The 14,187-nt window shown below is 44.1% G+C and overlaps 1 protein-coding gene across 1 annotated transcript; it reads left to right on the top strand.

The window, feature by feature from the left end:
• The first annotated feature begins 1,384 nt into the window (after nucleotides 1–1,384).
• Nucleotides 1,385–13,266, top strand: LOC138611712 (hormonally up-regulated neu tumor-associated kinase homolog A). The gene is made up of 11 exons (XM_069684921.1): nucleotides 1,385–1,648; nucleotides 3,067–3,189; nucleotides 3,420–3,589; nucleotides 6,515–6,570; nucleotides 6,693–6,831; nucleotides 7,000–7,127; nucleotides 10,732–10,867; nucleotides 11,272–11,449; nucleotides 11,583–11,666; nucleotides 12,107–12,407; nucleotides 12,491–13,266. The coding sequence occupies exons 1-11, from the start codon at nucleotides 1,385–1,387 to the stop codon at nucleotides 13,264–13,266; spliced, it is 2,355 nt and encodes a 784-aa protein (XP_069541022.1).
• Nucleotides 13,267–14,187: the final 921 nt, after the last annotated feature.

The raw sequence follows: 14,187 nt of genomic DNA on the forward strand, positions 1-14,187 counted from the left end.
CTTTTAAAACGCTTGTTTGTCTAACGGAGGTCGGATCGATCATTTCTGATGCATTCGAGGAAGTCGGGAAATCTAAAAATGCTGAGCGGCTTTGGCATGACACCGCGTCAGGGACTTCAAGTCAAGTTGAATTTTAGATCTAGAACAGATTGTTAGCTGTTAGCATGCAGATGATTGTTTATAGAGATCAATAAGAAGCTAAATCATCATCAGATCACACTGATGGGAGCCGGGATGTCATTACTGCGGACTACGTTCAGAACTGCTTTTGCTCTCCACACGGACTGTTTTTCCTGCATACTGCTGATACGTGATTGGTCAATATTACTCGGACTACAAGGGTAGTACAAATTGAAACCAGAACACTTCCCGAACTAAAAATCCAATTCCCTGCCTACAGATTAGTTTAAGATTAACATGAAGACATGAAACAAGAGGAGGTAGCTAGCATAACTTTGTCCAAGTGTAACAAATACAGGCACCAGACTCTCTAATATGCGCTATTTAACAAGTCTTATCTTGTTAGGTTAATCTGTACAGACCCCATGTGTAAAATACTACCTCAGGGCAGAGCCAGCTTCCCCTTGTTTCCAGTCTTTTTGGTAGGCTAAGCTAACAGTTGCTGGCTGTAGCTTCACAATTAGCGTACAGATTTGAGAGTAGTGACAATCTTCTTCACTTACACTCAGCAGAAATGGGAATAATGATATGTCCAAAAATTTCCCGCATAGTTCAACAAATACACTACGAATGTCATATGGTATCTTGGGCCTACATGTACCGCACCGGTGCTCATGAACGTGTCACAACAACCATGCCCTGTTCACACTATGACAAAAATAACCTGATAGTGTCCGAGAGAAACTGAACTGGACATAAGATTTTAAAGGCGAAGTAAAATAAGAGTGTGAGTGGTTACTATGTAACTATGAGTATGTGTGTGTACCTCAGTGTGTGCAGAGGGGGGGGGGGGGGGGGGTAATTACGGTGTTGAATGTCCTCCTCATCACTGGAGCCGACCTGAGAACACAACAGTTAATCATCCACTAACCGGCAGAGAGAGACGAGGCGAGAGAAGCAGAGAGGAGCCAGCGTTGTTGCTGCGCTGTTGGATAGAAAGAAAGAGAAGACACTTTGAGGCGACTGCCTTCATTTAAAGGTGAAACACTGACGAAGAAAAGAGGAGTCTTCAATCAGGCGGAATAAAGGATATACTTACCTGAGAGTGGAGGGACATCAAATCTACAGCCCGAGTACACCCGGAAAAGGCTTTTTAGCAGCAGCCAACCAGTGTGTGCGTATGTTTGCCCAATGTAGACTGTCCTCTTTTTGGATTTGACAGTGTGTGTGAGGGTGGCCACATGGGGCCCGGGCCCTGTCCGGGATGCCAGCAGCAGTAGTGAAGCCCTCTCCGGAGGACATGGTGGCAGACGGAGGAGGAGGGGAAGGAGAGCGCGGCATGTCCCAGTGGGAAGCCTCTGCGCTGGGCAGGGAGCGTCTGTCCCTGCCCTCTCTGAAGGTCCCCAGGGAGCTGCTGCGGAGCTTCCCCCACTCCAAACGGGTGGGGTCCTATCTGGTGGGGAAGATGATCAACAAGGGGTCGTTTGCCAAAGTGATGGAGGGGCTGCACATCGGCACGGGGGAGAAGGTCGGTGCTCTCTCTCTCTGATTTGTGAGAAGACATGAAGTGTCGACACTTTGGCAGGAAAAAGATCACACAGTAACAAGATTATGATTACAAGGTTACAAGTTGTGCTTGTATCTGATAATTATACGCACGTCGGTTGGAAGGACACAGAGGCCTGCTATTACTCTTGTTATGTGTACAGAACACATTCAGACCATCTGTAATTACTTTATTTCATAAGCATGACTCTTAAAGGGATTTCATGGTATAAAAGACTTAAAGGACGTCTGGAGTAGATCTGTTTCTGCTCATCATACTTCCATTCTACAAGCTAATCCGTGCTCTGCAAGTACTGAAAAAACCCAGATGCCATGTTAAGACCACAAAGCTGCCTTTATAGTATTTGTGTTGTCACTTTTGCATTTTCATTCTGCTTGTTTAGAAAAGGTGTCGTTACATTTTTTTACTGGCACAAACTTAATGTGAAGTCCTTTTGCATCAGAGGCAGGGATGTGTGTGTAAATGTATGGGTAACTTCCTTTCATCGGTCACCGAGTCCCCGACCCCGGCTCATATGTACCTGACCTTGTTGCCATGGTAAAGACCAAACTCATCTCTGAGGGTGTTTGCTCCTCTTAACCCTGGTTACCCTCGACAGGTACGCGACCTGTAGAGGTGCCAATATGCAAACACATGCTGTTGTAGACTAAAGGAAAAAATTGGAATTTAATTTATTTTGTATTTAATTACAGAACACACTTTTTACACTCAGCAGAATATCTAATAGATAAAAGAGTGCAAGCTCATTCACACAAGTGTTTCCCTGATTATCTGACAGTAATCCAAACATGCTGAATCCTTTCCAGGAAATATCACATTTTATTTCCTGTGTAGGCAACGTGCTTTTTTCCCTCGTAATCATTATATTATAGTCATTATCTTAAAAGTCAAAGTTTTCCACAAAAGACTACCAGCACTGACGGGAATATGAGTTCTTCCCAGATCTTCTGCATGCTACCTTTAAAACACATGTAAACTATTTATTATGGAGTGGCGTGGGTTAGGTTACATTTAGAGGCTAAATAGGTGCTCATGACCTAACTGCCATGTGGCAATAAAATGTCTGAGTAAGTGAGGAAAATACAGGTGGAGACATTGATCTAGAAATACTCTACTTCCTTAACAAACAACTGTTCTGCTCATGAGCAATGCTTTGAAACCACAACTACACATCGAAACCTGTTCTCATGTGAATGGAAACAGAAGTAAACAATTAGATTTGGAAAGCAGACGTCCAAAAAGTGTTCTCATTCTCTTTTCCATTGAAAACATTAACGCATAATAAGACTCTAAACTTCTGCGTGTGTGTGTGTGTGTGTGTGTGTGTGCGTGCGTGCGTGCGTGTGTGCGTGCGTGCGTGCATGTGTGTGTGTGTTTAGGTGGCCATAAAGGTGATCGACAAGAAGAAAGCACGTCAGGACTCCTACGTGCTCAAGAACATGAAGAGGGAGCCTCGAATTCATCAGATGGTCCGACATCCTCACATCGTCGTCCTGCTCGAGGTAGAAAAATACAGATTAACAACAATTTCTTATACACACATTACAATAACGCACATAAATGCACTAAGAGTCCAGGTAAAGTAAACATTCCTTGCTGGAGTTTGGGCCCATACCAATGTTGTTAAATGTAGACTATAACAAAACAGTAATCATATACAGTATATGCTGCTGTTAAGTAAGCCTTTTCTCAGTTGGTAGTTAAGCACATGAATAACTGTCCCGTGTGTCAGACTCTGGAGACGGAGAACAGCTACTACATGGCCATGGAGCTGTGCGCGGGGGGAGACCTGATGGACCGCATCTGTGAGAGGAAGAGGCTGGAGGAGAGGGAGGTGCGCCGCTACACCCGTCAGATCCTCTCCGCAGTGGATCACCTGCACAAACACGGCATCGTACACAGGTGAGAATGGACACGCTGACACTATGTCTGGTACTTCATTAATTCTGAGCTAGGTACTCTTTGCACAGTCTCGGGGTCTTCAGACTTTGCTGCTTTTCTTTATTGAGTCTCCTTTTTGTCTGTGATACATTCTACTCTTATTGTTTTTTTACACTGTTTACAGAGTCCACACTTTACTATTTTGTTGTTGTGCTGATACCTTATAAAAAAACATACCTCTGAAAGTAAGACATAAATAATTGATGCAGATATTCTGCGTTCTTCCCATCTATTGCCCCGTCTCATGAGTCCTGTGAGACCAAACCTTGACACAAGAGCAGATCAAGTTATGACCATTTTTTTTCTTTTATTTAAAGATTTTTAGTTTTTGGCATTTGCCTTTATTAGACAGGAGAGTGGATAGAGACGGGAAATATGGGAAGAGAGAGTGGGAATACCATGAGCGTTGGAATTGAACCCAGTGGCGTCAAGCACTGAGCCTCTGTACATGGGGTTATGGCCCACCTTCTATGTGTTGGGCTTACAAATAATATACAATTATACCACTTTAATATGATAATTATAATAATAATGATATTTTCATATTTAGATTTTATTTAACCAGGAAATTGGAATTGAACATGTCTTTTACAACAGTGTCCTGGCCGAGACAGGCAGCAGCACATTTAACAAAGTTTCAGACAAAACAATTACAAACACAGGTCAACATATTCTGGGTCATATAGCGGAGAGTCATTAGTCAATACATCTACAACCTAATGCATCTTCCTCCAACGCTTTCAATCTCCTTTGAAAACGATCTAAAGAGATCAGCTCCCCCAGACCCAAATCTTCCTGCAGCAGATTCCAAGCAGCAGGAGCAGCAAACCTGAAACCCGTATCCCCCCATTCCAAGACACACTTTGGGGACGGATGGCTTCCAGCATTTTCAGATGAATAAAATTACATAAGTAAGAGGGAAGCAATTTAAGAATGGCCTTATAAATAAGGACATGCCAGTAATTTCATCAATGCGTGGATGATGCAGGCTAGTCAACTCGAGCATACAGGGAGCAATGATGAGTGAGGGCCTTGATGCTCGGTGGTATACAGTATCCAGAGAGTGAAGGCATTGAGAAGGTGCATGCATCTTTAAAACATCACCGTAGTCAATCAGGGGTATAAAAGTAGCAGCAACATATAGAGATAATTACAAATAATAAAGCAAAGCTCAACATGGGACAAACACACCATTCGCTGTTGTATGAGGTCTCTGCTGATTGCCTGGCAGCCTTACAATGATGACAAAACGCCAGGAAGTTGGTTTTATTCTTACACCTGACAAAAAAAATGAAATCACCTGTCAGTTCTTGAGCTTCAGAGGTGCTGGTGTCCAGATTACCTTCTAAAAGAGCCAGTCAGACTAACAGTTTCCACTGTTTCCAGTGTTTATGCTAAGTTAGCTAACCCCTGCTGGCTCTCGCTAAATATTAACCATAGGAATAACTCCCAGCAGGAAAGGTCAGAAGTGTATTTCCCAAAGTGTTGGACCATAATGTCATGTATTCAGCTTTCAACCTTGAGCTAGTTGGCCCAATTAGAGATTTGGCAAAACACAAGTAAAAACAAGAAAGCAGAATGTCGAGGAAGGTGAGAGAGCCAAGCCTACCTGCACACAGTAGCTGTTTGTTGTGGAGTAAGGTCAGACTTGTAGGTTCACACACACAGAGTAGTTTGCAGGGCATTAACAGCCTAGAGAGGAGGAAACGGTGTGAGAAAGGCAATATATGGCACAGTGCAGTGTGGGAGCTGAGAGTGTTATTTTAATGGCATTTTAGTATGTGTAGGTGTTGGACATCCAATGCTCACACACGCACACACACACACACACACACACACTATAGTCGCAGCACTGGGCTTCGCTTTAAGACCTTGGCTCCTCTGAAGGTGGGAATGTGATTACCAGGCAATGACCTCATCATCCTGCGCCGGCGCCATGATTCACACATCATCACAACATCATGGACTTCCTCTCTAATGAAGTCCCTCAACGACGTCGCCCTCAACCCGTCAATCGCACCTCTCTCTGTCACACACACACACACACACCCACGCGCTCACACACATGCATACACTCACACTCCTCACCACAGTCTCACACAGAGATGATTAAACTGGAAATAAATGGAAAATTTGCACTTAAATGCACCTCATGCCACCCACATGTAGCAGGCTCACCGCATACATTTTCTCCTTTATGGCGCTGTCTGCTCTCGCTCTTTCCCGCTCTTTTCCCCGCTTTACTTCCTCCGTCTGTCTTTGAAATTTCCTCGGGGTTGTGTGAGCAGTGTTCTCCGGGTTTTGTGTCTGTTGGTTAGATGAAGGCACATGAAAGGAACACTATAGTTTATAGGGGATCTCTCTCTTAACCGCACATTTTCATTTCGCTCAGTAGTTTCAGGGGAAGGCGGTGTGGTTGGTGGTGAGGCTGGGGTACTTTCAAGGGAGTCGGGCAACTTTTCCAGGTAAACATGGAGATATTATGATGGCGGAGAAGAGCGAGTAACTCAACAAGGGCTTCAGTTTGGTCACTTCGGTTTGTCCTGCAAACCAATCCCCCAAATTACCATTCAATGTTCATTCAGAAAATTGCAAGTGAAGCTATTTTTCACCAGCTTGAGCTCTACCCAAACCCAAATTTAGTTTTGGTTTTCTTTGCTTCTGTAGGTCCAGTCTGATCCAATCTAGTCTGATTGTCCATAAATACACATAAACACACATATTGCTGAAGTTTCTGAATTGCACAACCACTGTATTCAAGTAAAGTTCTTATAAATGCTCATCTGTGCAGAAAAAATAACTTTGGAAGTTCCTGTAGGATTACGGACCGAGCTCGTGAAAATAAGCAAAGTGAACCACATTTTTCTCTCTTCATTTCTTCTGCAGAGATTTAAAGATTGAAAACTTCCTGCTGGACGAACACAACAACATAAAGATTGTGGGTATGTTGACATTCCTGCATTCCCCAATCACATCTGACAAATCAGCATAGCACAAACCTGTCTTAGCGATCCAGTGCGTCTGTACATGTGCTCAGTTGTTGAAATGATGATGTTTCACACAGACTTTGGCCTGAGTAACACTCTGAAGGCTGAATCTTTGTCCCTGGAGCTCCTCAACACCCAGTGTGGAAGTCCTGCCTACGCGGCGCCTGAGCTGCTCGCTCACAGGAAGTATGGGCCCAAAGTGGACGTCTGGTCCGTGTAAGTGAAAGTCCCAGTGTGGCTGTTTGGGATGCCTGCTGTCAGCCCCGTTTAATCATAGCTTAAAGTGGATTTTCTTCTGTGGTGTTATTTGCTGTTTGAAACAAACTCCACTTCTCTGTTTCTATGTTCTCAATGTGTTTATTTTTCATCTACGTGTGGATGCAGAGGTGTGAGTATGTTTGCCATGCTGACGGGGACTCTGCCCTTCACTGTTGAACCTTTCAACATCAAACAGCTGCACCACAAGATGGTCAGCGGAGAGATCAGCAGCATCCCCACCGACGTCAGCAAAGGTAACTCCACGTCACCCCGTCTCTCTCTGAGGTCTCTTCACCAAAGACTGTGTTAACTGTGCTGAGTTTTTGTTAGAACAGTTGACATTTGCTTTGGCAACAAACCGTTAAAGCGGATACGTGAGTGCTTTTAGTCTAGATGGAAATTGAGAATAATGACGTGAAAATAACAACCACAAAAGAGTAATTAGGAATCTGGCAGAAGACTATTTTTGAGCTGTAAAAGCTGCAGGATAAAATTCAACATGGGCTAAAAGACCAATAGAAAATTCAGTTTTCTGTTTGGAAAAGTCACCTTTGCTTTCACAGTTAAGACTACATGTAAATTGGATGTGAGATCCTAAACATGCAGTCATGGTAGTTGTTTAGCTTTTGTAATTCACCCTGGGATTCAGTCCTCTTTCTACTGACCACAAACCTGTCATGAGGCAGCATACTGGAGGAAAAACATGTTTCACTGATTTCTAACTTCACATGTTCTGTACTAAGTACACAGTGGCCTCAGTGTCTGTGTCTCATTCACACACACATAGTCACTCTATTACACTGTCATGGCGCCATGTCACCACAAACAAATATAGCTCCTGTTACTGTGGGGAAAACCAGTATGGCTCCTGTACTCTGAAACTGTGTCAAGATCAGATTAGTGGTTGTATCGATGCCATGGGTGATATCTGAGACCAGATTAACTTCTCCTGCCTCTGAAAGGGGCTGTTTGTTTGTCTTACACACCGATGCCACTTTCTTTTTCGACTGCCACAGCCCACGATTTTGTTTGTTTTGCCATGATGTTTTTTTTGTCATTATTCAATTTTTTTTTTAAACCTATTCCTTCTTTATCTTTATCAAAAACTGTTTTCTAGACCACTGCAAACAAACTGTCATGTCAGAATTATTCTACTGATTTATAGGCAAAATCAAAATTAGAATAGTTATATCAGTTCTTAACAAACTTAATTGATCTTTATTGAGAGGAGCTGCTTTGGCTTTGTTCCTGAAAACAAAGAAAGTCATAAAAGGAAATTGACGGGCGCAGTCTTTGCTTGAATGTGGCAACAATCCCTGTTTAAATCCATTGGCTCCGCGAGACTGTAGGGCTTATCAGGAATCCCCATCTGGAGTAAAACAATCACCTCGCTTAGGACAGCTCTGTGTCACAGGCTGAATCAGTTGTCGTGGAGGGAAATCCTGCCTATCTCAACGCTCCAGTCCCTGATTGGGTTTCACTGTGAAGTGACAATGAGTGACATCAGTCTGGCAGTCCAGAGTAGCTGTGAAACATTGGTTCTTTAATCTAGTCATTTTTGGCAATAAAAATAAAAACTTAGGTGAACATGAAAAAAAATCATAGATGCATGGATGGTCGCCTTTACAAGACACTTATCCATAAACTGTTCCTATGGAAACAGGCTAGACCCTTGCATGGCCATCAGTATGTAGGTGAATACAACGTATAAAGCACTTGATGGTGTTTTGTAATTGGACTTTTCGCTAGTCATTGATTGGACATACACACACCATGTTCAAGTATGGTTCATAAGTGAATTTGGTACCAGAAGTCCCTAGGCCAAACATCAATGATCGATGCTGTTGTACAATCAGATCTTCAAGCGTATGACTTGGACACTCAGAAAAATAGAAGAGTAGAGCTGTGGACTGATCACCACCTGGCAGTGATGTCAGTCACATGGCTGGTAAGGCTGCCGGTCAGACCTGGTAAACCTAAACGTGTAGTAGGGGTGAACTGGGAACATACGGTGGAGGCTCTTGTCCGCAAGGTCTTCAACTCCCAACACAAGAGCATGCTATTATTTTATACCACCAAGAATTTCTCGTGCATCCCAGGGGAGGTTAGGGACATGGATCCTAGTCGGCTATGTGTCAAGCCTTTATTGAGGAAGCAACTGCTTTAACCTGAGGCCAGAAGGCCGTCTCTGCCTGTGGTGGCGGCAACAAGAACTGGTTGGTGGGCACCATCGGTGAGGGAAGCCTTCAGGCTGAAGAGAGAGGCCTTTTAGGCTTGGTTAGCCCAGGGGTCTCCAGAAGGAGCAGATAGGTATGGGGGGGCTAGGAGGGCTGTGGCTTCTGTGGTTTCAGAAGCAAAAGCCCGGGTGATGGAGAAGTTCAGAGATTCTATGTAGAAAGACTTTCAGTTGGCCTCAAGGAAGTACTGGCGAACCCATCCAATTCAGGAGGGGAAAGCAAAGCTTCGGGTAGGCTGTATTCAGCAGGGGTAGACAGCTGCTGACCAAAACTGGGGATATTGTTGAGTGGAGTAAAGATCATTTTATGGAACTCCCGAATGCAAACAACTTGTCCTCTGATGATTGAGTTCAAAGACCCAGGGGAAGCCTTACCTTTATCCTTAGCAGAGGTTGCTGAGGTAGGCAAGAAGCTCCTCACTGGTAGGGAACCAGGTCAAGACACCCCTCATCAGAATCACAGAGAGGACTGGGCCAGTGCCTGTGGACTGACTGGTGTGGTGGTCCCTATTTGTAAAAAGGGGGACAAGAGGGTGTGCACTACCAGGAAAAGTTTATTCCAGGGTGCAATGCCAGTTCCGAGTTGGCCATGGAAAAGTGGACCAGCTCTACCCTTGCAGGGTTGCTGGGGGGGGTCACAGGAATTTGCTCATCCAGTTTACATGCATTTTTTGGACTCAGGGCCTCATGTAGTAGGTGGTACTGCAGGAATATGAGGTACCTTGCTATGAGCCATCCACTCACTGTATAACAGAAAACTAAAATGAGTTTCCTCTGCAGGATGGCTAGGCTCAGCCTTAGAGATAGGGTAAGGAGCTCAGACATCCGGAGAGAGCTTGGGGTGGAGCCGTTACTCCATTGTAAGGAGCCAATTGAGGGGTTTCAGGATCTGATTAGGATGCCTCCTGGGTGTTTTCTGTTTTACGGGCATTTTGAGATGAGAAGGCAAGGTAAACCCAGAGCTAGCTGGAGGGTATATACTGTATACCCCAGTTAGCTGGGGAATGGGATGTCTGGGTTACTTAGCCTGCTATCACAAAGCTGTTGTGACTATCCAGTGTTCCAGTGTTCAAACTTTAGTCACATGCATAGTTGTGTAGGAAGGTCCTAACGCTTATCTAAAAACAAATGTCCAGAATGAAATTGTTTTTTGGATAAGTTGCCATTTATTATAGAACTATAAAACGGATGGAAAATGATTACCATTTATGGAGATGAAAAGATTATGTAAATCCTGGTTGGTAATTGCTGTTCTCTTACCAATACTGTTGCCATGCTCATGTGTTACTTGCTTATGGTGAGAACCATTTGTTCCCTCCACTTATGCTCAACTAGCTTTATGTTGTTCAGTTCTGGGCAGGTAAGCCTACAGTAGGGTTTTCTTTAGATTTTTTTTTAAATGAAAACAGCTGCCAACTGCGAACAAAAATAGTGCTTACCAAAACATTTAGCTGAGAGATGCTAAAACTCTCTGTAGAGCTGAGTTGAACGTTTGCTCCGGTTGATGATTCACCCTCGCTATGAGACATCACATCGATGGGACGTGAGAATTTACACCAAAACCAAATGCAGAAATCAATGAAAACTAATTTTACACTGCTCTTACTGTGCCCATGCTTCAGGTGCGACAGCGTTTGTGTTGTCTCTCTTGGAGCCAGACCCAGATAAGAGACCCAGTGTCAGAGATGCCATGGAGGAGCGATGGATCAATGAGGGATATGCCAAGAAGCCACTGCACACACACTCTCATAAAAACAGGTAGGGATCTGCAGTGTGACTACATTTTAACAGGGCCTACAAACAGACCATAAGGCAACACAGACTTTTGCAGCAAACTTAAAGATGTGGGCGAAAGCACCAAGAAGGAAATCACCAACAAAATGAAAAATGTTGTGGTCAGTAGGGAAACAGTGTTTTATATTATTGCACAGCTAAAAGGCTTTTATCACTTCATGCAGTGTGGAAATACAATCATGTACTTCTCCCCCTGGAAATGTTGCATTTTCTGAACTGAATGAGTCAAGAACAGTTCCAGCGATTGTCTGCTCAGAAAACCAAAATTACTGACACATCCTTATTGGCTGCTTAAATTTCTCTCCGCTTCATTCTTCACACTTTGTCTATGACTGTTTTCCCCATCCCTCTTTCTCATTATTTCCCAGGCTGTGTCCAGAAGAGCTCAACTCGTCTGTGCTTTCATACATGACAGAGACGCTGGGTTACTCCCTCTCTGAAGTCATACACACAGTCACAACCAACCGACCCTCTTCCATCATGGCCTCATATCACCTGCTGCTCAACAAGCTCAGCAGGAGCCAGAAAGGAGCCAAGGCCAGCAAGGTTCACACCTCATTTTGAAACACACACAAACACAGGCCTCCCCCAACAGAAATACAAATGCTAAAAATACAAATTTAACCAGACTGAAGTTCTGCTGGGACATTTTAACAGCTACAAACTGTTGATTTAACAGAAGCTAGAGAGCAATGACTGGAGTCTTCCGAGCAAGAATACATGGAGGGAGCGGAATAACCCTGAATCAAAGGCTCAGCAGCAGGTAATTTACAACCATCACCTTTTTAACCTTCATAAACACAAACAGTGATCATTAAGGGATGTAAAATAATAGCATGCTGTTAAAGGATGGGACTGGTGCAATTGTTTTGTTTGTCATCTAATCCCATAAAAGTCTTAAACCAAAAATGATTTAGTTTACCTCTTAATTGTACTGTCTGTGGCACTCAGCGTCAAACCCATTTCTCCTATGAAGAAGTAAATCTTTAAAAATCTCGGGCAGATAAATACACATTTGTTGCACAAGTCAGTATTTGAAGAGGCCAGAGGGTGTATGTCGGACTACAGGGGCATTTTTATATCTACCAGATGCTGTAGCCTTGTAACTATTCTACAACTATCAACAACAACAATCTTATTACCCCTTGTGCAAGTACAAAACATTCTTTGACCTCCTGACCACTAATCGCTGCTTGTTTTTAGAATGAACCGACCAATGAAAAAAGCTCGAAGAAGTCCACCAGGCCTCTGAGAGCCCAACAGACTACTGAATATCAGAGCAACAGGAAGAGGCCTGAGGACCTGCACAGGAAAGAGCACAGAGAGGACATGGAGAACCGTCCACCCTCTCCATCTTTGCCCCATCTACCTCACTCTGTCTCCCCTTCATTACCCCCTCGCCTTCCCTCCCCCTCCCCCACCCGTCTGTCTGCAGATGATGGGGCCACTGACGAGGAGATCGCCATCACCTTGGACACCAGAGAAACGCCGCTGTTCCCTGAAGGTAAGGATTTATAGGATGTACAAAAACAAAAGCTGAAACAATGGATATGTCGGTAACATAATGCATCTGTTTGTGTCTTCCAGTGTCTGTTTTCGGAGACAGGGAACTTGTCCATCTTTCTCCTCCTAAAAGTTCTGCATCCCAACTCTGTGACTCCGCCCCATGCCAAGTTCCAATACCTGCTGAGCCAATCAGAGACAACAGCACTTGTAGACCAATCAGGCACACACACCTGCTCAGGACAACTCAATCAGACGGGGCGGCAGACCCTGGCTCAGACTGCTTCCATGAAAACCGCCACCAGGAAGACCACTCTCATCACCTGAGCATCAATGAGCGTCTGGAGAAGCTGCAGACATTTTATACATCAGATAAGAACGGTGTCTCTCCCAGGATGCTCCTGGAGGCCGACACACAAGCAGACAGAGACCACCTGGGCACCAAGGAGGCGACGCAGAAGTCACCCTCTGCGCCGCTGCCCCGTCTGCGCAACGTGGGGCTAAAAGACGGACGAAGCAGGAAGATGACATGGGTAGGATTGACTCGACCGGGGCCCCCAGGACTCCTGGTGAATGGGTCCAAACCTCCCGTCTTCCCCTCGCAGAGACAACATACTTTGGTGATTAAGAGCCTCAGGCAGGAGAGGGGAAAGAGAAAAGATCTGTCAGCAGCAGGTGGAGGAGGAGGAGGAGGAGAGAGAGGGACAGCTGGAGGAGTGCTGAATGGTGCAAAGAGGAACTCAGTTCAGTTACGTTCATCTCTCCAGCGGCGGGTTGCAGACCTGAATCTGCCACTGCTTCCTGCAGCCTTGCAGGGGAAGACAAATAGGAAGAACCAGCTTCACAGCGTGGACTACTGAATAATAGATGGGAGGACACGATAGAGAGGCAGTGATATTGGCGAGGAAAATGTATGAAGGGAAAAGAAGGTAAGATTGAGGAAAGTGACACATTTAGAAAGCAGGTTAGCATGTAAGAAATACTGACCTGTGAAGTCAAAGGTGAAACATTAGAGTGAACAAACCTGTTCCAGGTTACCAAAACATAAACGTAGTGATTTAGACAAGCCTTTATTATTTCACTGCTTCTCCATTGATTAGTATCTGAAAGACAATGTATAGTGAGAATTAGACTGTTCGACACATCAGCACTAAAACACTTCCTAGCTAGCAATTAACCACTTCTAGGTAACATCCCAGTCATTGTCAGCTAGAAATTGACACCTTTTCTAAAATACTATGTAACACTATCAAATAGTAATGTTAGCTAGGAAGTGGCTGTAAGCTATCTTTAGCTGTTGTCTAACGTTAGCAATCAGCCACTTATAGCTATCGTCACCATCACCGTTAGCTAGGAGGTTTATACCTTTCCTATCATCTGTAACACTATCTAACGATAATGTTAGCAAGGAAGTGGCTGTAAGCTATCATAAGCTGTTGTCTTATGTTGATATCAGCCACTTATGGCTAACTTCACCATCACGCTATCTAACGGTAATGTTAGCTGGGAAGTGGTTGAATTTTAACGACAGCTGTCCTCTAAAGTTAAAAAAAACGTCAGTTAATGTTAGCGTTCAACTACTTCTAGCTAACATCATACTCACCGCTAATTTACACCTTTCTATCACTTAACAATATCCATTGGTAATGTTAGCTGCAAGTGGCTAACATAAGACAACAGCTAATTAGCCACTTCTGGCTAACTTTTACCTTAACTTTAGTGAAGAATTTACACCTTTCTTATATCATGTTACACTAACAGTATTGTTAGCTAGGAAGCAG

The sequence above is a fragment of the Semicossyphus pulcher genome, unplaced genomic scaffold (genome assembly GCF_022749685.1).
Source record: "Semicossyphus pulcher isolate SPU_LCO1_2020_fin unplaced genomic scaffold, fSemPul1.0.p SCAF_11, whole genome shotgun sequence".
Taxonomy (NCBI): domain Eukaryota; kingdom Metazoa; phylum Chordata; class Actinopteri; order Labriformes; family Labridae; genus Semicossyphus; species Semicossyphus pulcher.